This window comes from Aythya ferina, assembly GCF_964211825.1.
Source record: "Aythya ferina genome assembly, chromosome: 10".
In the NCBI taxonomy this organism is placed as follows: domain Eukaryota; kingdom Metazoa; phylum Chordata; class Aves; order Anseriformes; family Anatidae; genus Aythya; species Aythya ferina.
Window position 1 is genome coordinate 17,188,087 of NC_140306.1, and position 25,710 is coordinate 17,213,796.

Genomic DNA, 25,710 nt, shown 5'->3' on the forward strand with positions numbered 1-25,710 from the left:
GCTGATGTCAGCTCTCAGAGCTCCCTGCAAGGATAAGGAGGCCTTTGTTTTCAGCTGAACTGTGAAAATGAGAAAATGCCTCCAGCCTGACAAACAAGAAACCCACATAACATAGGTCAGGCCTGAGACCTTCACTTAAAGGTACAACACGCTTCACTCGCGCTCCACTTACATCACAAAGCCCAGATATGGTTAATTTTACACAGGGCTTGCCATGAAATGCTAAATACACCTTGGAAATGTAACAAAGAAGCTTCATCTGTTAGGGAGGACTGGTATAGCTCCAGCCACTTTACCCATACTTGTAATTCTTACATAAATCAAGTTCCTAATTACTCTTCTGTAAATCAAGGTGAATTTAGTGAGGTCATACAAAAACAGAGGCATGTTCCAACTTGGGGATTAAATAAACTCGCCTCTCCTTTACAAAGCAGCAGAAAATAAAGTACGGTACAAAGCACATTTTAGTTCAGCAGGATTATACTTTAGTGAGTGCATTTTAAAAAAAAGCATTTGAGAGACAAGAAAGCATGCAATGCAAATAAAGGAATTTCATATTACAGTGCCTGGGTTTTATTTTGAGGTGGGAGTATTCATTTTTCCCAAGTGAGGAGTTAATGGGTGTAATCTCTACAACCACAAAAATACAAAAGCTGTATAAATACAGTCCAGTACACAGCCACAAAGTATAGACTTTTAAAAATTAGTCTTGCAAGGTCTTGAGTGTATTTTGATATCCTAAAGCCAAAAATTATCTCCTCTGAAAAACTGAGACTTTGATAAATTTGTTTTGTGCACAGGAGTTACGTTACATAGTTTAGAAACATAAGAAGTTTGCCAGGGCATGTGATTTGCCCTACTCCAGAAGTTGTGTTTTTCCACAACAAAAGTAAACCCGGGTACAACTCTGCAAGAACCTAATCAAAGAAAATACATAAGGCAGTTATACCTGAGCAGGGAATATCTCAAAGCTTTAAATTTCAGAACAAAAGGTTGGAATTGTTTAATAACCAAAGCATGTAAATGGATTCATTCCCACTGATGCACAGTGACTGAGATGCTAGGATACCGGTACCTAAGAGTTAACATCAAATTGCTAACATTCTGCCATCTATAATGAACCACAGCACACAGTTCTTGTCCTATTTAATTACATTTCCACCCACAATATGCTGGTGTTAAGAGGATGAATATTCAACTGCTTCACAGTTCCACCAAGATGATCACAAAGACCCAGATGTCTGAACAAGAGATGCTTGTGGTTTTAAAGACTTTGGCTTCCAAGCACTGCCTTCCAGATGAAAAAGATCTGTCCATTCTGGACAGTTAGAATAACTGAAGACATTCAGCTAAAGGAGTAAGGATTCAAACAGCACTATGTGGCAAAGATGCGCAGCCTGCAGCCCTGATATTGGGTGAGGCTGCTGTGCCCACAAACAGGGTTTGTGTCACCAACTCCTTCCTCCTGTGCATTCAGGAGACTTCATGCTGAAAAGCTCAAAATACAGACGCTAAACCTCATCTTTGTGACTGCAAGTCACAAAAATGCATTTGTTGCCACCAAAGATACTGTGCCATCTAGTCTCCAGATTACACTATATAAGTGATAAGGGCATCTCTTATGGATTTGCTTTTCTAAATTGAACGTTATCAAAACTGAACTTTAGAAGCTCGAAGTCACTACAATTGGACCACCGTTATTTGTGCTCCATGAAATAATTCTTTCTTTCTCCAAATTAACTTTTGGTTAGTGCAAGCAAATCAAGCTTCTACAACACACTTCCCATCTCCAGAATTTTTGGGAAAGTTCCACAAAGTTTGAATAATTCACTTCTATAGTTAAACCAGAACGGAAAAAAAAAAAAAAAAGACAACTTTATTGGCGGTGGTGTTAGGGAAACAGCAGTAAAATTCAGAGAACATTTTCAATCTTTTCTGAAAAATATTCAGCAATTTCAGATATACTGTAAAAGCTCAAGATTTTGTAATACTCAGTTGAAAGAGCTGCAGCCAAATTGAACTTATAAAATACGGTGGAAAAAAAGATGGCCTGTGTATGCCATGTTAGATTGTGGTTCCTATGCAGTTGAAGGTTTAATTGAAATAGATTAAGACTCATCACACGAATACTAGGCAGACCACCACTGCCTTTTATTATCAGAAGACAAACATTTCATATATGAAATAATCTATTGAGTAAAAATGCACCACACTGGAAAAGAGTATGCAGCTTTAAAATATGTCTAAGGGATCACGTGAAATAACTGCCTGCATCTTTTAGTTTAGAACTATGGTTGCACACGAGTCTGTTGGTTCAGACTTCATTATTTTTATGGCCTCCACTGTATAAAGTGTTATAATGTATGTAACTGCCAGCTGTGTTTTATTTCATCACCAGCATATGAATTTTTATAAATCACATCTTTTCCCACCAAGTTACATAGTAATTCAAAAATGCCATAAAATTCTTCAATTCTGTCATGTATGTATGCCACAGAAATAGAGCATATGGTTCTTTCCAGTACCACCATTTTCAGCGCCAAGAAAAGACTATAAATAGTTAAGTTTTTTAGGAGAGAGAAGAAGGTATCTTGTAAATGAGAAGTCTCTCCCTGCTTGTGAGCTTTTATTGTTTTGCATTACTTCAGTGCTGGATTCCTGATTTGTAACAAATTCCAAGACTGCAGACTACAGGCCCAGCCTCTGACTAACACTATGGTGATTTATTTGAGGATAAATACCTCTGTCCGCATCTTATGACTGAACACAACAGTCCACAGCAGAGTGGAATGTAAGGAATGCAGAGGCTGTACGAGCTGAGGCAGCAGGGAACAGTGCTCAGCTATCAGGCTGCCCTGGACTGCTGAACTGCTCTGATCACTTCCTCCAGTCAAGAATGAAAGGAATTTTTTAAGCCTGTACTTCATGCCAACCAGACCTGCATTCCCAGGAATGAGCACACAGCAAGAATGGCATTTGATGATTACCCAACACATGCACCTAACTCATCAACACCTTACCTGTATGAAACATTCCACATCCAACTGTCAGAGCTGGAGCGCAATCACGCAAGTAATGTTTAGCAACAACTGCAGCTTGCCCAGTTGTCAAGGCAGACTACAGAGCAGCTGGCTCACAATCTCCTGGCCTCTGAAAAATGCAAACCACTTCTGTTTCTCCTCCTCCTGCTTCCCCACCCCCAGAGTACAGACTGCTCAGAATCTGGGGAAGTGAAACGAGCAGATTACAAAGAACAAATGAACAATGCTTTAAAAATTCAAGGTGAGAACTTCTGTTTTGTTACAAATAGTTACATTAAACTAATTCCTGTTTCTTTCTGTTGTATGCAAACAAAACAAAACGAGTCATCACCCATCTAATCACAACAGCCTTTGTGCAGATTTTCCATACAATCTGGAACAAAGGAAAAATCTAGCACAAAGTTTAGCATGCACAGAGATTAAGAGGATAGCATTAGATTCTGTGAACCAGAGGAAATAAAAGCAAGACACTTACAGATGTGGATTGAACATTCGACTCATTTTAGAAACATGTTCATTTTCACAGTCTAGCTCCTCATCCCCTTGGTCCATGCTGAGCTTTCTCTTGCTGGGGCTGATAGGAGGAGGGCCTGTTCGATGGTTGGTTAGAGCAGAGGATACTGGAAGAGACTGCATTCTGGGCTCACCTCTTAGAGCTGCTTCACCTACAGGAAGAAGACAAGTGAGGATGAACACAACAGGGAAAACAAGTAAAATAGTAGGGTTTTTTTTTTTTGAAAACATTATTGTATAAAAATTTCCCAAACAGATGTCAGCTGTGCACAGTCATATTTGAGACATGGTTGCAGGAGAAGCAAGGCATCATAAGCCATACATTAGTGCTTCATACTGGAACAAAGCAACCGTTGAAAAAAGGTAATATAAGAGGGTTCAGCTCACCCCCAGATAATCTGAAAGGCTAAGCTAACACATCTTTCTAACAGTATTTTTATTCAGAAGCATTCCTTCTTACAAGCTGCCATTCCAACATTGAACTTTCATTACCTCATTCTGCAAAGCACGACTATTTGCAATGAAATGTGCTTTGTTCCTTTTCTTATGGTTGTGGTATAAATTCCAGGACTACAGTTCACATTTATGCCAAATATGCAAGATCTAAAACTGAATAAGCGTTCAAATTCTCAAATTATTCTTTTTATAAAAAGCTGTCCAAAACAAGCTTCTCTGGTATATAACTATGCAAGGTAAAAATTAGGGGGGGAAAATGGAACTTGCTGATGCAAGTGTAAATTTGTCCTTAAATGTCCTTCTCCATACTTTTAAACTATGTTTGGTGCAATATACAGATGAGCACACTTTTTCAGCAGAAGAATCATAACATTTCAATTCTAAGAAAGCTGTTTTTCCACCGGGCAGACTGGTGTTAGAGTACTCAGTAGTTTATAAATTTTATATATTTTCTGATAACACTAATCAGAAAATGCCATTCACAGCATGTGGGAGTTACATATAAATAATTCCAGAAATGATACAATTAGCTTGCGTATAAACACGTCCACATAATGTTACTAAGCATGCATTAAATGTGACCATAGTATTTTTCCCATTTCAATTAAATGTCTCACTAAATGTGTAGCCTGAAGCACAGTGCTGCATTTCATCAACAGTTATGGACTTTACTGGAACTCACATCCTTACAGCCACAGGTCATATTTAGACCTCATAGGGATGTAGAAATGTTTAAAAAAAGAAAAAAAAAAAAAGAAAAAAAAAAGAAAAAAGTTTGGGGGCTCTGAAGGGGGGCTTGAAGATGAATTAAACTGAACAGCGTTCCCTATTCTGGTAATATCCCTGAAACAGCTACTTTTGCTAGAGTTTAAAATTTGTATTTTTCCTATGCTGCCAGAAGCATTTTGTTTTTTACATGGCCATAATTTCCAAAACTAAAATTAGGATAAAGTTAACTTCATCTACAGTCCTGAGGTACCTGAGAATAGAAACCTTTGTATGCCACCACACATTTTCACATCATCACTGAAGCAGACGATTTATAAAACGTTGACCTAATTCCACACACAACAAATACTATTTTGTTGGAAAAAGAACGAGTGAGGAGAAAACCTCCTGAATGTTTACCAGTAAAAATAAGCATTTTGCCAATTTAGTCAGCATAATATAAACTAGCAAATATACACTGACCTATAATACACCACAAGTCATGATTTCTATTAAAGACTCTGGCACCAGACCTAAATTGGAACTTTCCATCTCAGCTCTAAATAGTAAAAACTGTGCCCTAGTGCAGATGCTCTCAGACAGGCATCCAGACCCCTCCTGTTTGAAACAACTGAAGGGTTAGTTGGGAAGACCCCCACACTCCCCAAGCACTGACCTATCTCAAGAGAAGCTTTTATCAAAAAGACCCCTCGTTTGAAATAATCTTCCTATCAATACAATTTCTGTATTTTTTTTCTTCAGCCTTTACATTTTGCCTAGATAGTGATCATATTGTGACACAAACTTATTCAACTTCAGAAGTAAACTGCATCATACCAATTTGTCTCGGTGAAATCAAGGAATCGCTCTCAACTCTCTCCTTGATAAGAAAGTTAATACCCATGTCAAAAGATAAAACTTCTATCAATTAAGGTTTGTGATGCTTTCATCCCGCCCATATACAGTCACTCTCTCTGCAGTGTCCCAGATCACTTCTGAGGACTTGAACACAGAATTCCAGTAGAGAAGTCGCAAATTTCAGGTTGGCACCTATTTCCTACTGACCTCCTAGGCTGCTCCCGGCAAGAATGCAGCCATCCTAAATGCCACGTAAGGCTGACTCTGGGGTTTACAAAAAAGACAAAATTTTCTAAGACATAGAATTCTTCAAATGAACGGAGCTTCAGCTTAACGAGGCCAGGGGGCAGCGAGCAGCGGAGGGCAGGAGGAGCTCTGATCACCTCGGCCTCTTCCAGGAGCGGCCAGAGCTGTGCAGCTCTTCCTCAGCAGACCCAAGGGGCTGGTGCTGAGCACTTTATGCAGCCCACCCTGAGGCACAAGGCAAGCAGGGAACAACACCAAACACAAGAGTCCAGATAACTGGGTGAGATCCAGAGGGAAAATATCTCTACATTGCACATGGGGGTATATCACACACAAATATACTGCATTTGTACTGCACTGGGAGTTCTCCTGTGGCCTGTAATTTTGATTAGGGCTAGAACTGCTTTATATTTAAATAAAAGACGACTTCTTCCCCCACTACTTTCCCAAACTTGAATTTAAACCAGAGAGGGAGAAACCACAGCAGAGTCTGTGACACAAAATGCTGCTTTTCTGACTGGATTTGTCTCCCCCAGCTGACCACACTCCATGGTAACCAGACTCACATCATACAACTGGCAAAACAACACTCTGATAAAACAACTGTGTTTTATAAAATTCCCCAAGTCTAAACTCCAGTCTTCAAAATTCATTATTGTGAAGGGTTGTGTCTGCACTGCAACCAAAAGCATAGATAGCAAACACATTTATTGTGCCTCTCATAATACTTGCTTTGTTTCAGTAAGCAGCTGGTGTAAGGCACTCTAGATCTGCTGCTTTCAGATACTTCTGTGTACAACTGTTCATACCAGTCTCTCTTTTTTTTCTTAAAGTTAGGCAACATGATAAAACACAAACAAGCAAAACCCAGATAACAACGTGACGTCGTGTCTGCCTATATCCCAGTACTGCAGTAGCACACTCACTTGACAGAAGTTCATGCAGTCAGCAAGAATGTTCTTTATTTTAACCACTTAGGAGCCTAAACTGAAAGTGATTCAAACCAACACAAGCAAACTAAATGACTGTAAAAACAGCATGTCTCTTTTCAGACATAAACACCACCAGGACAGCTGAATCTTTAACATTATTTGTGTTTCTCTTGTAGTTCAGTCAGCAGTATCTGCGTCCCTACTGAAACATCCATGCAATACAAACATCACAACAGCAAAAGTCATGTTTTCACAAGTGTGGATTTGACAGCAAGACACCAGAGAAGTCTTGAAGTATGTCTGAGAACTCCAGGAGTTACCAAAGAGTGGGGAAAAAAAATACGCTATTTTGGCAGCTAGCTTCCTTCCTCTCTGACCTAGCAGCTCTGCACGAAGAAATGGCTACCATATCCTATTCCCCCTCCCAGTTTCCTCTCTCCTGCTGGCTACCATTCATCCATAAAATCTGAGCATTAGTTACAATCCAGAAATGAAAGGCTTCATCTTTCCAGCTGAAGATTGACGTGATACAGACCTTGAAACAGAAGGGAAAAAAAAAAAAAGAAAAAAAAAAAGAAAGAAAATCCAAGCACTACCCTTGGCCATTTTACTTAGGATCTGACAAACAAATTTGTCCCAAGAGTAAGTTCCTGACTCACTAACTTTGCAAAAAAGCCATGAGTTGTGTGTATCAGCAGGGTCTTTACCTTTAAGAACTTGGACTGAATTACCATGACCTCAGGCCACTCTACTAATTAATAAAATCATAGGCATGAGTGTTTAAAAGACTTTAATTAACACGCGTTACACTTTTAATTACTTTTTCCAATATCTTCATGCAGACAAACTCTCATTAGTAAAAGGAGTTACCTCATGTTCTTAAAGCCAGACATTCCCAGGATTCAATAGTACATGAAGATCTTCAAGGGCAGTTTTCTGTACTGGTCCAAGACCAAAATTTAGCATCAGGATGTATGAAATATTTCTTCTGAAAGGCCAGGACATTCACAAAAGCTATATATATATGTGAAAAGGGTACTATATAATGAAACTTGTTTCATCTTCCACTCCTACAATCATGATGAGATTAAATTGTAAATCAACTCAAATGAATTCATGAACTATTGCATATCTTCTTCCATTATCTCAAACACACAAGTCAGTCTGTGCCAACATGAATTGAGAAAAATGACATTAAATTTTCAATTCATGGACAAAAATCACTTGATTTGAGATACCAGATATCAAGCAGGGAAGTCAGTGCAGATTACTCAATTCACTAAGTTATCAAAACCACTAAGAATCACAAGGTAGTACCACTGAATTAATAGGCTGATTTTGTCAACTGCCTAGGTTAGGCATTATCGCAGCATATTATACATTGTAAAAGGAGTGATATCTTTGAAATTGTGAAATTCCCCAGAAATTAAGTATGCGTGAAATATTTAGGCTGTTGTCTTAAAAGACTGTAACTTAAGGCAGATTTACTTCACTTGCATGACCAAAGCAAATTAATTAATCCTTTCGGACTCCTCAGCGGTAAATCTTTGTTTCATGATAAAAGATACCCTAAGAAGCAGCCACAAATAATATTACTTTTATAACTGCAGAACATTTCTATAACCCTATGCAAACAAAAGTAGTAAAAATATGATGATGTATCACTACATTATTTCTGGATTGCAGTTTTGATAAAAGGTATGATTTAGCTTAAGGAAGAATTGATTATGAGAAATACTCTGCCAAATGCTGTAAACAAGTCACAGTAGCTTGTATTTGCTTTGAAGTATATAAAACCAGGCCTACCTGGAGAGCATAATAAACCAGCAAACTACAGGAAAAACAAAAAATTAAGTATTAATGAGAACAGCCTAATCGTAAAACACTTGCTATGAAACCAGATCTTGGAAATATTTTTTTATTACACTTGATAGACTTCTTTCAGCAGCAACCTCACTAATGCACATATTTGACACACATTTTAACAGACTTTCTTGCAAGATGACAAAAAGCTGATTTAGGAAACCAAAAAAATCACATACACATTTACAGAAAAATTGGTAAAAGCCTGCTCTCATCAGCTTACAAAACATATGAAAGGCACTTATTACTCCTGGAACCACGCTCTGGCTACCACTGTGCAGAGATGTGTATGCCAGAAAACCCATGGCCAAAAACAAAACACAGTGATTAAACTGACTGTTCTATTCTGGCTCCTCCATCTGACCGTGCTTGCCAGTGAGGGACACGTTATGCTTGACATTGCAAGCAAGAACATAAAATAGTGACCTCTGCATTCAATCACCTCCACCCAGTTTTTCCTCCTCTCTTGTCCAAAAGACTGCACAATGTAAGGAGTCAGAATTTAGGTGCTATGAAAGCATTTGCAAAGCACAGGCATGGTTGCTTGAGGATCCGCATCTTTGTTCATCATTGCTAAGTAGCATAGGCTAAAGTAAATTTCAACTTAATTGGCCTTGAAAATGCTGAATTGTATACAAAACACTAAATCATAATAGAATGGAAAAATGGACTCCCCAAACCTAACTGTAACTGCTCCTTCAAATGTACTATGAAAAACTGACTACATCATCTTATATTCTGTCTCATGAGACTGTAACAGCACAGCTGTACAAAAATAGCACATACTCTCTGTATATAAATAGACTTATATGGATAGGTGATTCAATTCTACGAATTAATTCATAAGCATAAGAGAAGTAAAAAGTCTCTGCTGGCCACTCAGACTAAGGCTGAAACAAATTCTTTTCATGCTAACCAGGTACCTACTGTAAGAGCCTCCTTTTAATACACTTTTGGTTGTGAGTAAAATAAGAATAATAATAACTATAAAGATATATCTCGGTAAATAGGCATGAAGTTGACAGTATGGAAAAGAGAAGGGTGGCAGATATGCCATAAGGAAGGCAGGCTGGAGCAAATTCTAACGCTCCAGTCTGGCAGAGCTCCCTGATGTCATAACACTAATCCCCAAGTACGCTTATTTCCTCTGTCAAATTTCAATTTTCACACCTCAACAATTGTGACTGTGGGGCTGTGTTGAGATCCAACACAACAATGAACTCAGGCTTAGGTCTAATTATAGAGCATGAGACTACCTGAGATTTCTGAAAATCTCCCTTGAAGATAACGGCCCACCTAGCTAACTCTTGCAGCACCTCTCTGAGCTAGCAGTCTAAACAATTGTCCTGTCTTCTGTTTAAAGTGCCTGCATTCGTGTCAACTATGGCTAAAAAAGACACCAGTTATCTGGCAGACAAGATTGAAATGCAATCAATGCTAATTTACACTAATCTCCAAATAACTAGTCCCAATAATGTCCACAATACTTGTTACCATCTGTATCACAAAAAGATTTCCCTCGGTTGACTGATTATTTTTTTTGGCTCAGAAAACAAGGTTGATCCCAAAGAACACTCCTTTCTTGACCTTTTTGCCAGCTCTCCTGTATCAAACATTTGAAGTCAATTACGAGGGACTAAAAGTTAACACAAGTTACAATTTTTATGTTTGCTTGATGCATTACAGAGGAACACAAAAAAGAAAGGTGAGCCACTGTGCTAAGTAGAGCCACCAAGTAAGAGTGGGCACAGAAAGGCACACCTGCCTTAGCACGGCCCTGAACACGAGCCGCCTAGCCCTGCTCAGCAGCACAGCCCCAGGTATGCAACAAGAATAAGGTAGGAGATAGAAGAGAAGTGAAGACAAAGGGACAAGCATCACTTGCATTTTCTGCAGCAAGCTGTGCATTTCATCTTCTGTATTTGCGTTAAAATCATGAGATTAGTATTTACTGGTCAGCAGAAAGACACATGATCCATTGAATCCATGGCAAAACGTACTGCATCCTAAGTGCTAGAAGTTGTGGTGAATCCCAACACATACTCATGTACAGAAACAGTGAAATTTCTTCAGTGCTCAGTACTTTCTCCTTCCTGCAGTTTTAATCTCTTATGATCCCAGGTCAGTCCCTCTGGGCCAGACCCACAAGGGGAGGTGACTGTCCTCCACCCTTGGTGGCTCAAGGTAGGACACAGGCACTTTCACTTGTGGCCTCACGGGAAGGCTTACTGGGGCACGTGCACTTGAGAAAGTGAAAAACAAAGGCCATGTTGATGGGTACAGTAATTCCTAACGTAGAAAGTAAGTCCAGAATATGTAATTAAAGTGCCACTATATTATTTACACAAAGCCTAAACAATAAACACATCATCAGGATTCAGTTTCCTTTAAACTATTTGAAAAACTGTTACAGTTCTCTCACATTTCTGATATGCCGATTTTAAAATATGCCTGATTGACAGATTTTTGTCACCATTAAAGTATTTTTATTAAAGGACTAGTGTAAAACAGCCAATGAAAATGTGAATGAAATATAACCACATATCAACACGTTGAAAATGTTGCTTTCCAATATGACAGCCAGTTTCCAGACCTAGGTGTTCTTTCTTTTGTCACTCAGCTAAATGCCTTACTGTGTAACATAAAAGACAGGAAAGCTGAACGGATCAAAGACTAGCCTGTCTTTCAGCAGAAACAATCAAAGCTCCAAGATCTGCCATCTACTTCAAAAGTAAATTTCAAAAGTCACAGCAAGGTCACAACAGGAAAAAAAAAACTGTTAGGTGCTTAAGCAGTATTTCAACATCCTAAATACCTCATAACTATGTATTTGCACACAGTGGCAAAGAGCGACAAATAGGAAAGTCATTTGTGAAAACACAGATTTGAATAATTCTTCCTAAACAGGCAGAAAACATTTGCTGACCCTCCCCCCTCACACACCTTACTAACAGAAATGGCATTTAAGAAAAGAAGACAGCAATGTAGATACTCAGGTCTGAAGCAACACATTTTGCTCAGAATATTTTTGACTGCCATACCTACATAGGCTCTGCCTAACTGGTTTTCCTTGGGCATAGCGCACCTAAGTTTTCCCAGCATTCTGTCCTACTTAAAATAGACAAAATGATTAAATATATCTAAGACCAGAATGCAAGAATGTGATACGACTTCTCAACAGATTATGCACCTTGCTTTTCTTGAAATTCCTTAAGCAATGCTTAGAGGGATATGATCTTGTAACATAAATTGAACTCCAGACTATTGCACTGGGTGTCCCTTGCAGTCAGTATCTTCTATGACAACTGTTTTTCAGACATTAATTTTGTGATGTTTTCCTGTAACATGGCACATTAAATCCAATAAACCATACATTGTTTCTTTCATGAGTATTTGAAGCAAAATCAGCTATGCAAATGTAATATCTATATATCCACTTATTGAAATTGGAGAGCATTATTAGATATACAGCAAGATTTTATTGTAGTTTACTTTAAGCATATTCCAAACACCTTTTCTCACATTATTCTCCTTTGCTACATGTGCAAAACAATCAAGAGCATTACTAAAAATGTGCTTTCCAAAGGAAGTTTGATATCTGATACTGCACTTCAAAGCACTGTTTCTTTTATTGCTATTTGATTTTTCTGCAAATTGCCTGGAAGGTAGAAGGACCTTGAGAAGAATCTCAACACAAAAACACAAAAGCAAACATATTTTGAATATGTTACTAAAAGACACATACGCACAGGTGGCTGCCTCCAGAAAGGATCTGGAGAAAAGTAGGGGCACTGCTTAGAACCCTGCATTGTGTGCAACTCCCGCAAAGCTTAGTGCCAAGTTCCCAGACTGGATTCCCATTTGTAGCACACAAGTGACCTTGGAATGGTTAAAAAAAAAAAAAAAAAGAAAGAAAAAAAAAAAAGAAGAAGCCCAGACTACTGCATTTTTTGCATATGGCATGTGGCCAAACAATCAAATGGCAGAAGCTGCTCCTGCCACAGGACTGGAGGGGAGGAGTTTGGAGAGAAATGCCTTTATCACACATGTATGGACAGACACGCGACTAGGAGCTGCTCCCGCCCTCATGGTCACCAGTGTGATAATCTCTTCCTAACTGAGGTGGCATCTCTTCTTGAGGAAGACTACCTTTGGCCTAACGAAAAACAGAGGAAAAACTTCAATTCCAATTTTGGTTTTCTGCTACATGACTGCAGCCCGTCTGAAATGGACTCATTTAAGAAACACAGAGCTCCTTCAATCACGCTGGACAGAATATTGCAGACTGCACTCCACAGTGGCAGAACAATTCCAAGCCATCTCCACAAAGAATCCTTTGTACGGTACAAAATCCCTTTGTCCTTCAAAATGGGCTCCAAAATCCCTTCTACAGAAGGAAAGGGAGAGTGAAATGACAACTGTGTAGAGCAGTCAAGCACTCTGAGCCCAACAGCAAACTACACGAGCTGTTCAGATAAAAAAAGATAAGGTCTTCTGATCATGCTATTTACATAGAAAAAAAAAAAAAAGAGGAGGATGTGTCAGCTTGCCAATTCCTTGTGCACAGAGCTTTACTGTAACTGATGGTAGTCACTCAGTAGGCTGGGCTACAGCCAGTGTCTCTGCCTGTAAGAGGATAGATTTAAGTTCATCATAATCACTACAAGGTTGATTAATACAGAACATTCAACCCACTGGCTTTGTCTTCTTCTGAGACATAATGCAATAGATTTCCTCAGATGTTGCTCACATGCAGTGTTTTAATAACCAAAAATTGTGAAGGCTTCATCTTCTAGAAAAGCCCAGCCAGCAGTGTGACTCATGAGATGGAAAGGATATCATACAATTTCTCTGGGGGTAGCAGAGCTGATATAAAGAACACACATAAGAAAATCCCCAATATTACCATTCTTTCTTAAAGGACAGCCCTTCAGAACAAGCAACCCCATCACTACTACCCCTGAGGATAACAGATTTGAAAGTGCCATTGAAAAATTCACTTACTGCAATAATCAAGCTTGAGTTAATAGCTCAGTGCTTCAGTTATCAATATTTTCCTGGTAACATCCAACACAGTCAGTGGCGAGAATCTTACCAGAGAGGCATCCCTACTGGGAAGGAGAGCACCAGGCCCATTGACCTGTCTGATAATTGGACTTCTCATCCTCAAAACAGAGGCTTCTGAATACCAGATTTGTATTTTGGGCAAGGTGTGACTAAGCCATGTATCGCGTGCCGATCGGCTCTCAGCAAGGGTTGTTGCACCGTTGGTCTGGAAGAAAAGAGCCGAGGCCAACGTTTGGTGCAGCCAGGTTGCTTTCCTGGCTTCGCTTGAAACAACACCGGGCTGTGGGCTTTCTGCCTCACCCCAAGCCCCGTGTAACTGCTGGAGTTGCAGGCCTCATATATGCTGCAGATCCAACTGCAAACCTCCAGCACCTGTCCTGCTTTGGCCAGATGGGCAAGATAAGCATGTCGGTTACCTCTCATGCCAGTTACCTCTCATCCCTGGCTAAAGCCCGGTCTCAGCAATATTCTGCTGATTTATGGTCACTCCGTATTTCAACGCCAACAAGCCTGGCAATATTCCACTAAGGAAAAAGGCAAAACCAATTTTATTCCTCTGACACAGCAGTTTTTAACATGTCTTGGGCCCATGACACATAACTAAGATAAGCGATTTATTGAAAAAAAATCAAAATGAAGAGATCCACAGGAAAATTTTAGGTAACCACAGAGTTCAAGAGCTTGAAAACTGCTGTTCTGCTTGAAGACTCAGTTGTCCAAAACCTGGTACCAGAGAACGTTATTCTTTCATTTGCTTCCCAAAGGGGAAAATGGGTCTGAATTCATGCTCCCAGCCACTCCAACAGTCAGCACTACTACGTAGTGACTGAGCTTGTCAGATTCCTAGAGAAAAGAGAAGACAGCCCTGTGGCACTAAGGGATAGATGGGAGCACACTCTAAATCATAGCTGGCCTGTTTATCTCACAAGGAGGAGGAGGACAGTTTATGGGGCCAAGTTGCAGGGTCACTTATAATACGTGTTCTCTTCAAGGGAAGCTGAGATGGAGGGAGGGATTGTGTTTGCTACCAAGAAATTATGTGCTGACTGGGCAGCCTTTCTCACAGATTTCTGGGCACTGAAGGCTGGTTTTCCAGGACTCTTAGAAAAGCAGGGCATGAACATATATTCACATATTTGAAGTTATCTTCACAGTCACGGGGTTGGAATTGGTGACCAGTGCCAAAGGTACTCATCTTAAATTGAATCTGCCTTTTGATTAACTTAGCTCCAGGCTCCTTGTTTATTTATTTCAAAGCTGCAGAAGACAACTTATTCCTGAAAAAACATGGGGGAATGAAGTGCAGATGGGCTGACAAAAGAAGGTAACAAAAAAAATCATCTGTAAGTCTATCCACAGGATCCACAAATTAAATCTCCCAGTTTAGTAGTATGATTATCGCTCCCCAGTTAATTATCTAATAAAACCTTCCCTGTTTACTTACATGATATACATCTGCAGATCTCTAACCTCCATCACATATTAAAGATGTTCCACCCCATATACACTCTATTGAATACCACTGTGACATGTTTGGGTTTTAATGAAACCAAATAGCCACTTCAGGTGCAGCGGGACAGTGTATTAATTTAAAAGGTTTTGAAGTACTGCTTTAGGTCATAAATGGTTTATCAGCTTGCCTTTCGCTGAGCCTTGCATTGCATGGCCACAGTTGGACAGTTATGCAGCTATTTAACAGAAGTTTCTTGCACCAGATCATCTTGTGAAGAGGTGAGCTTCTATCCCCCAGTTCTTTGTAAGAACTCGCTCCTGGCATCAGCTGGAAAGTCTTGACTACTTTCACTGAAACAGCTTTCATCATCTCAGTTTAGAAGGACACCACAGTAGATGAACCACAGTCACAGTAATTTTAGCTCAAAATCTCCTGTTCCCTCCATGACTGCTATCCAGAAAGCAAGAATCTAGTCTATAGTCAGTTGATTAATTATATATATGTATTGCACATCTCAAACAGCCAAAAGCACTGTTTGATTGCTAAGAAATCAAAGTAAGACTTAGTGGTTATGGCAAAGTATTACAATCAAGGCACTGTGATTGTTGCTGTCAGCTTTATTCCTGAGTTATGTGAATTTAACCAATTACAACTCCTTTTTCCCCCTCTGTAAATAAAAATAACACACTATTTTGTGGGGGTAGCTGAAGGTTGAAGTAATTAGACTCCTGTGAGAGGATTAAAAAAAAGAAAAAGTACAATACATCACAGTGACTATTAAAATGTTTGTTATCACACTTATTTCTAAACAGACTCGTTACAAAATACTTGAAACCAAACAGAGTACTGTTGAATTTACTGTACTACAAAGAAACTCTCAGTACTTCCACTAATTAGCTTTTAAAGTAAGCATTCTGTACCTCCAAGTAGTTAGTCTTAGAAATTACGACTTAAGTATTTTTGAAGGGAGAGGACTTGTTTTTTTTCTTTTCTGATAAGCTAAATTACATACAAAAACATAGATGAGAGAAGCTTTTTCTAAAAGACAGAAACTAGTTAGCATTCTCTAAATATCACTGCTAATGCTGGAATTCCTATTTTTGACACTTCTGGTAAATAGCTTGGTATGATGCCTACAGCAAGACAAGAGCAAAGTGTTCACCTCTTTAACTGTAGCCACTGGTTTTAGAGTATTCAGCAGGAAAAGTGTGCACGTCAGCATTATCCCAGCTGGCTCTATGAGATTTAATTTACGCCGACCACAGAGTGACTGCGATAGCTCTCCGAGATGCCACAGCATGAAAACTGAAGGGTGGGGGTTAAACAAGCAGCAATGCACACCAGATGTCTGAGGAGGACATCTAAAAGATCAGGAGCACAAGGAAGCATATTTAAAAAAAAATCCCCTTCAATGCCATAAATATTTATACTAAATCCAAGAAACTGGCTGAGTTCAAACTTGTCCTATATGAATCACACAGCACTTCCCTTACCCCATCTTCATTTAATGCGTTCTGGATAAAACCACCACAAAGGAGGTGTCATAGTTGTATCAACTTTTTTTTTTTTTTTTTTTTTTTAATATATATACTAAAGAGTATTTTTTGTAAAGCTACTGCTTCTGAACAGATTACTTTCCAAAGAATATAACCAGAACAACTAAAGAGTCTTATTTTACTTGGCCAGCTCTTGTGTAGTATTTACCAGTCTTCTTAGATAATTTAGATTCATAGAACTAGTTTCCTTTCGACTAGACAACACTAATTTTCTTCATATGGCCATACAATAACAATTAGGAATACATCACACACAAGATGAATCCGATAGAGTAACCTGAAAGCAAGGAATAATAATTTTCTGAAAGGTTTTGCCCTGGAAGTGTCAAAACCTGCTGATTTTACAAATTTCTAAATCTGCTCTCAGAGGCGAGACATACAAAACGTTAACAACTATGCAACAAAGTCACAGTATCATCTCTAGAGTGCAAGCGGAGCGCACTAGTGCCATTTTAATACGTGTAAATACCCATTCCCACGAAGACAACAATAATTCCAACATCTTCAATGACTTCGCAGCTTTGGTTTTCACTTTTCTTACACAAAGAACTGCTGTGCTTGGCACTTAGTAGGTGGTAACTACAAAGACTATCAGCAATCTGGGGTTCTGTGATCTCTCATTAAAATAAAACAGTATTTCAATATTGGCTTATATTCCCCTACTGCAATGCCATTCACATGCTGGTGTGCTAATAGACAGGCCAATCTACTGAACTTCTCTTACTTGTAACTACAGCTCACGTTTAGAGACCCGAAATCCATTATTTTTGTATGGTGAGGAATAAATAAAAAACCTTGTGAACCTGGGAAGCGTAATGCTGAGTGATTTCCATGCCTGCCCTGTCAAAATGGGTTTCCAAGAAAAACTACTGTTTTTTAAACACAACAGGTTCCAAACTTTTCCTGGGAGAGCAAAGATATTTCCTGGAACCTGCTAGCAATGTTTGGAAGAAGAGGAGGAAAGTTACACACTACAGAGCTTGATTCTCACAGCTGACAAAGAATACTCCAAAATGATGAGGAGTGAAAAAGTCTTTAAATAATCATAGATAGACTCCTGCAACAATGTGAACCCTGAAAAGACAGGAGACATTTTCTGTGATGGAGCTAAATCCGTACTTAACAGTTGAAATCCTACTTTTCCCCCTCCTCCTATGCCCCAAAGGCTCTAGCAACTTTCCACTTTATCCTGATTACCTACTGTCATCAATGCACACTACGTTGTAGATGTTCTTTTCCTTCAAAGACAAAATGAGGTAGAGTTTCACATAAAATGTTTGAAGGAAGAAGATGGCCTTTAAAATGCACTATATGAAACAGGGTTTTCTTTTCTACACTAGCAATGGCAAAGTTAAAAGGCAAAGATAAAAGCAATTAGTGTTAATTTAAAAAATAATAATAATCCAATTCCAAACAGTGCCACAAAACTTGTATAAGGCAAACATTCTAAAGCTGCACGTCATGCCTTTCCCCTACACAAACGCACTCCTATCACTTGTATTACTTTTTACCAAGAGTCTTTCAGTAACTAAACTCCTGTTAAAATGAGATCTACACGCTTTGATGAAGACTCATAGCCTCATTATTGAAGTTTCTGGATGACTTTTTCTTTAGCTAGAACCAATACTGCAGTGGTCCCAGGAACATCCTTCCTTTGCTATCACCAAGGCTATACCAGAAAAGCGGTATGGAGCTCTTTCCAACAAATCAGGACACGCCAAACTTGCCTTATCTCAGAATCACTACCAAACTATTATCAATGTTCAAAATAAAACTCTTCCCACCCCATCCGTCTGTAGCACTAAGTTCACAAGTTGACAGAAATAACCCCAATTGAGACCTTGGCCACCTGTTCAAGGCTGCACTTCTGCGAGATGACGTACAGCCTCCCTTGCTTTCCCACTGAGGCTCCTGAGATAGGTGCCAGCACACCCCAAGCCACGTGTGCCACTGCATCAACCTGCAGGGAGAAGCTGAGCGTGTTGGGTCTTTCTTAAAAGAGTCGTTAGATGAAGCACCAAGGGAAACCTGCCTCCAGGAAATAAAAGCTGTGCATCATGGCACTCATGGTGTGTGTTACTGCACCCACAGACTTGGCGCAGTGCTTATACAACATCTAGCAGCGCCCTATCACACAGCCCATTATCTTCCAAAGCGTGCGGCTTTTACCGAAAGGGAAAGGCAACAATGACTCTTTGTGTGTCAAGCAACTGTTCTGTGCTGAATTGTAAAGTAATTTTGAGGGAGATGATACAGACTGCACAATGAAGAAAAAATTGGCTGGTTTTAAAATTAATATTAAAAACAAAAACACTTGTGATTCTTCAACACTGAAAAAGTGTAATACGATTTTTGTAAACACTCCTCCAGAAACTTGTATTCATCTCTACCTCATGCTATTATCAGTGAAGAATTATAGGCTCTGTTCTGCTGGATTATTGTTAGTGTAAACAACTTTGCTAAATTGCTTGGCACACTGTCTGCATGCAGCATGTTAAAGCTCTGTAGTCTATTCAGCCAAAATCAAATATAAAGGCCCATCTGTATTAATCCTCAAGAAGAAATTAATAGACAACTATTTTCATGCAAAGCAGATATTTAAAAAAAGGCAAAACCAATACATATGGATGAACTTTTTCATTCATAATTTTAGATGCCACACAATGAAGACTGTTGTTTAAGCTTTTAGTTTTTCTCTAACAGTTCTCCATACAATACAGCGCATTGTTCAAACTCTGGAGCAATTTAAGCTTTTTCAATGTCTCCTAAAATCCCTGGATTTATATCCAAAGAGACCTGGCACTGTAACAAATCTGACTTGTGAGTAACAAGTTACAGCCTTTAAGCAAATTGCTCATTAACAGAGAATTCAAGTTACTGCTACAAACCTCACTACCTTTTATCGCAGGGAAAAAAATAATGCTATCTCATCCACTTGAAAGTTGTGGGATAAGGCTATTCTTAAGTGTTTTTTTTTGTTTTGTTTTAATTTCCTTGCTTGAATTCCCAGTACATATGCTGAACTAGCATCAAGGGTGAGGAAAACAAGAGAACTCCAGGGAAAAATGCTTAAATATGACCTAAATCTATCTTGCCTTTGCTAAATGAGGAAAATACACTTTTTTTTTTTTCTTTTTTATGTCAGTACTGAAAAGGATATTCCCAACTTCATGCTAGGAGGAAATGAGTAAGAAAAGCCAAACTGTGAAGTTGGAGCTCTTTGTTTTTTCCTAAAGATAAAAGACACTGAAAAAGAAAAACCTACAGAATGTTCTATAAATGGGGGACATTCAGTAGGTGCCTCTTAATTTACATGACTTTGAACAGAGATTTTACACTTCATTACAAACAACAACACAATTCAGTATGAAGATTTCTAGCCCATTTATTATTTCACTAATTCTTAATAGAATAGTGTTAAAGTCATTTTATATATTTAGAAACTAAACTAAACATTGGAGTTAATAGCAGAAACTGATGTTACAACCCCAGAGTAAAATGCAAGGTCAGCAAAGAAACCTGATGGAAAGTATTCTTTAGAACTTAAGAAAACAAGTTATATTTCATTAAAAAGTAAATGAAGTTACCAGAAACTGTTTCATGCTCCACATTTGATATCAAACATCTAACCTGGCCTTTCTGGGAAGATATATATTCAAAATGGCTTGCAGTGCCCTAAGAAAATACATAGCTCTGTAAGTTCAGTACTGTAGCCAACTAATGCTTCATTGTTACAGGAAGTCAGTGAAATAATTATGTAATATGCCACTAACTAATGTAAGCTGTCCTGAAACCAAAAAGGGGTGTTTTTCTTTAAATCTGGATCCAATTTTCTTCATTAAAAAAAAAAAAATAATAATCCAGTCTTCTGGACTGTCCAGAGAACCCTGTATAACTATTTTGAGTGCTCCAAGTCTCATAGCATGCCTGGGGGATTTCTTAGCATCTTATTGCATTTCTTTATACCTTTCCCAGCACAGCCGTTCAAGCCTTGAGAATGCAGTAATAACACAAGGCATTTGAAAATGCGAGAGAGGAAGGAAGACAAATCTGCCTTCCAACACACACCATCTGTACACTCCCTCAGATAAACAACAAAATGAAACAAATCTTTGACTTGGAGACTGCACCTTCTCATACATATTCTATTTTAAAAGGGGAGCCCAAACTTGCCAGACTGCCCCTGCATTAGTCAAAGCGCAGGATCACCTGTGATTTGTTTTTGTTTAACCCAGAGCCCTCCTGCCATTACCTCACACACAAGGCTCTCAGAGAAAGAATATTAAGCTAAAGTTAAGCGAGTTTCCATTGCAAAACAAGATGCAGATGTTCTACCTCTGAATACATGCCCGGATCAAGTGCTTGTCATTTGATATGAAGCGCTGGGGATGCCAGACTGGTACAGAATGGTTCTGCTTAGTGGCCTTTTCACCTCAGTGAGGACAACTGTCTCCCAAGAGTTTTCTGTTGTCTCTGAGCTCATTAGGAAGAAAACAGTGATATGAAAGCACTACTCATTAAACTGGCCACTGCTGGTAACTGGCAACAAGTGTTTAGAAGGAGAATATCAGATGTGTTTACACTAAGAATCAGTATCACAATGCTGAGTCAACAAGTCTCTGCAATTATTTCCTCTTTTCTTTTCTACTACACCAAAAACATTACAATTAATTGCTTGAAATGCTAATATAGTTGTCATTTTTCCATTGTTGAAGACTGAGCAGTCTCATTTCAGTGGTTTAGAAAGTTCTGCCTTCACTGGTGAAGGAGAAACCATTCAAATATCCATTTTTATGAACTTGTTTAAAAGACTATGTTGTTAAAATTAAGATTTTCCCAAAAAGCATCACTTAAAACTGAGATTTTATCATGGAGCATCATGAGGAGCTCAAAACTACTAATTATATTAAGACAATGCTCAAAAGGACACAAGTTAGCCATATGAAACAAAGCACCCTGAGGAAAGGAAATGGCTTATTCTGTGGTTCAAAGTTATGGACTCCCATTCAAAACCCCTCTCACCTCATTCTTGGTTATAATCTTTTCGCTGGTTGGGGTTGTCTTAATTATACACGTGTGCAAACCCTTCCATCACATTACAGCATCACAGAGGAGTGGAGGCTGGAAGGCACGTCTGGAGATAATCTTGTCCAAACCTCCTGCTCAAAGCCAGGGTCAACTAGGAGAGGTTGCTCAGGGCCATGTCCAGGTGGGTTTTGTGTTATCTCCAAAGACAAAGAGATTCCACAACCTCTCTGGGCAACACGTGCTAGGATTTGACCACCCTCACAGTTACAAATAAATAAATAAATAAACAAATAAATAAAATATTTTCCTTATGTTTGTGAGAAATGTTAACTTCAGTTAAGGCTTCATACTACAAAGCACTCTTAGCTGTACCTGCAACACAGCACTCCTCTGGGGTTAATGGAAGAACTTCTAGGTCTCCCATTTTGCCCCCAACCTCACAAAACGCCAATTTTCTGTCCATATTCAGATCCCATTCATATTAGTCATCATTCTGCCCTCTTCCCATAAACATCCACTGAGTAAGGCAAAATGAGAAATTTGTTTCATGAACTGAACAGCACTGTCAATAAATGTTCTCACACTCACTGGACCATGATTGTGACACTGCTTTTTAGGAACAGAATAAGATTAAGACAAATCTGAGGGTTCTTGCACCTACCAGTCAAGGAAGACTAACCAAGTGATGGCATTAAATCTGCACCTGGAAGCTTCCTATCAACTGTTTGCTGTCTGTAACTCTTGCTGGACAAAACCAAAGACTCTTCTTACAATGCAAACTATGCACTTTTACTTCATATCCATCTGAAGAGCTGCCAAAAGGCATGTGATGGAAGAGCTTTTCCCATTTCTTACGTACCACAGTACATCTCTTAACCATAAACTGCACCTATAAGTCAATAGCATGTAATTCCAGTGGCTTGTGCCAGAGGTTAAAGATTAGAACAGCTCGTAAAAACCTTAGAAAATTATAATGGTACATTTCACCAGCATACAAATTCTCTCAGTAAACAACAGCAAGTGCTTCAAGAGAAAATCTAAAGGAATAAGGAATCCATCTCATTCATTTTCTGTAGGATATAGGTCCATAATTATTTCAGCTGAAATTTCAAACCTATTTTCACATCATACAATGCATTTGTGTCTATGTCTGCAAAAATTACTTTTCAGGAAGACATCTATTTATAAGTAGCTTAAGTATGACCTTCAATAATTCCTAATTAATTGAGTTTGAAAGGGCACTTTGTCCTCAATATACTTACTACCATAGCAGTATCTCTGAAAAGACAAGATCCATCACTGCTGACACAACTCTCTTATAAAATAAATAGTATGGCAGAGGCATGGAAGATCTGTAGGCATCTCAAAAACACCCTTAGAGTTCAGTGCAGATGTTGTCAGTGTTTATACTTTTTAAACCACTAGGATATAAACACCTCACTATAAACACCACTGAAGTTTTGCTTTTTTCCCCTTCGTTTTTTGTGTGTTTATTTTAGTGTTAAAAACGTTAACTTCCATAATAAGGAAAATAGCAGCAGATGTTTAAGCTAAACAAAGACTGCTATAGTAGAGTGTATTCCTCAAGCTGTCCTTTTGCTTTTGAACTACTAAAGGAAAGATCTGTTCAAATAACAATTAATGGAGAAGAGGGTTGGAAAAAAAGGGCCTGGAAAGAATCATCCATAAATATTAGGCATAATTTTAATGAATTGAACTAGTGAGCCAAAACTACAGTTTTTCTGCCTTAATCAACAAAACACTCAGAAACATGCACATAAGTAGAATTTTATGCCAAACTTTGTGGCCTCCAACAGAAGCTGTCACTTGCTTACGAACAAAGCACTAGTTACTACAGAGAGCAACAACAAAGTTGAAGGACCCTGCAAGTTGTCTTTCATTAACCAGCCCTGTTGATATAAAGAAGAAAGCATGGGATAGGAAAGAGATTGGAAGTTCAACTAATCTCACACTATCCCAGCTCTGAATTATTCAGTACTGAAGGGCAAGCTCAAGCTTCTCTAAAAAGCTTTCTTCAAGCAAACATCTTTGTTATTTGTATAGGAAAGAAAAAGGAAGGAAAAGAATGAAACAGATATGTACAGTTCTCTACACTTCTCACAGGAAGGAAATGTGGCCATTCTGATTTAATGGTAAAAAAAGACAGTATTTTCCAAAGTGAGGTTCAGCTCCCTGCCTTATTTCTTATTTCTTTTTCTAAACGTAGGAATAGCTCCTATTCCTATGTGTACTACTTATTGTTTCTCCCCTGACAACTACAGCAAGTTTATTTTCCAAATGAACATGGAAAATGTTCCTGCTGAATCAGAAAAAAGATTTCTGCAAGGCTTGTGTGTGGCTACAGCAAAAACAGTTCTACTGCCAAGCCGAATTAGCTCAGTGGTGCCTTTCTTTCCAGTCAAAGCCAAGCCATAACCACTTCTTCAAACTGCACGTAGATAAAACTCCACTAAGATTAAGAAACTGATTTTACCCTATTACCTCAGGCAACTTCAAAACAAGACTATTAATGCTTACAAAATGAAGAGCAAATGCCAACCTACATTAGCCGAAGAAGACATAAGTAAGACTCAGAGTCCAGCAAAGAGAAAAAAAAAATTACGTTTTCCAGCTAGTTGTGTAATTCTTTCCACAGGGGACTGGAGCGTGGGGTGGTTCTTGGGAAAGGAGGGGTGTGCACGGTGGAGGAGGGGGAGGCATCGCGCAGCCAGGGCTTTCTCTGAGCTGTGCAGGAAATGAGAAGTCAAACAATGGGCCGCTCTGTGCTCCGTACGCTGCGCCTCGGCAAGCCCCATGGCTGCGCACTGAGGCTCCTCATTGTTCGGCACCTCGCTGCTGCACCGACACGAAATGAGTCCAAGGCGCACTGTCTAAAAGCGTCTCTCACGTCTAAAAGTGGCAGTGTCCGACTGCGAGGTTGGATCACAAGGAGAAATATGAATTAATACTTGCACCCATGTTACAAACCATTTCCTTCACAGCAGCAGAAATTACCAACAAAAACTCTACCTGGCAGTCACAAAAGCAACACGGTCCTTTAAACTAATCTAATATTAGCTTTAAGAAAAAGAAAGAAAAAAGAAAGAAAGAACACTAGAAATATTCTTTGTAAAACAAACAAACCAGAAAAATTATATGGAAAAAAAAATCCTTCCTTAAACAGAGCCTTAGCAACAACACAGACTGCACGGTATCTTACAACCAACAGCACCGATCTCCTTTCGGGAGGCACATTTCATGCTTAGAAACAACAGAAAACACACCCGACAAGAGACGCTTTGTGAAATGAAAGCATTACCTTCATAGCACAGAATGCCAATATTGTTGTTCATCTTGTCCAAGTATTGGTAGTTCAACAGGTCCATCTTCATAAATAGCATTTATCGGGCTAGCAAAAAAGACCAGCTTGTTTGCTTTCGCCCAGGTTCAGGGAGAAGTAAGCCAGGCAAATGGTGCCGAGTAAGCTCCCGGCTCCCTAAACTTCACTAGCACAAGGCCCAGCCTTCAGCTAATCAAAACAAAGTATATTAAAGGAAAGTTGGAGGGATTAAAACACACACGCTCCCTTCCAAACTTCTGCAAACTACAAGTATATTGTGTCCTTCAGTACAAAGAAGACTGTCTGAAAACTTTTCAAGTCTTTTTCCAAATTAAAAAAAAAGAGGGGTGGGGGGAGGGGGGAAGAAAGAAAACAGAAACAAGGGAAATTTCCTAGGACAAAGACACACTAGTTCTCCTCACAGCCCGCTGCAAGTTAACTGCACTGACATGCAGGCTATGCTTGGTATGACTCGTATGTAAACCAGCTTCCTCTCTCTATCAGGCGGGGAGGACTGAGCATGCTCAGTGAATCCCTGGAGCTCTTCAAATGTCAGGGATATTTTCTGCACAAGATCAGGCTCTAAATGCACTAAGTGTTTGAAAGAAAGCGAAGGAGGAGGTGGAGAGCCTGCACAGAAGGGGCCTGT

At 39.1% G+C, this 25,710-nt stretch overlaps 1 protein-coding gene across 5 annotated transcripts in view; it reads right to left on the bottom strand.

The window, feature by feature from the left end:
- Positions 1-25,710, bottom strand: part of VGLL4 (vestigial like family member 4) — a 92,551-nt gene that overhangs the window by 21,601 nt on the left and 45,240 nt on the right. For 2 of the 5 annotated variants that reach the window (XM_084530399.1, XM_084530401.1), the window contains exon 3: positions 3,517-3,706. In XM_084530399.1, the coding sequence (XP_084386525.1) occupies positions 3,517-3,706 (190 nt within the window). Of the gene's footprint in view, positions 1-3,020; positions 3,477-3,516; positions 3,707-24,344; positions 24,652-25,040; positions 25,546-25,710 lie in introns of those variants that run through there. The other 3 variants (XM_084530398.1, XM_084530400.1, XM_084530402.1) reach the window with 3 other exon arrangements.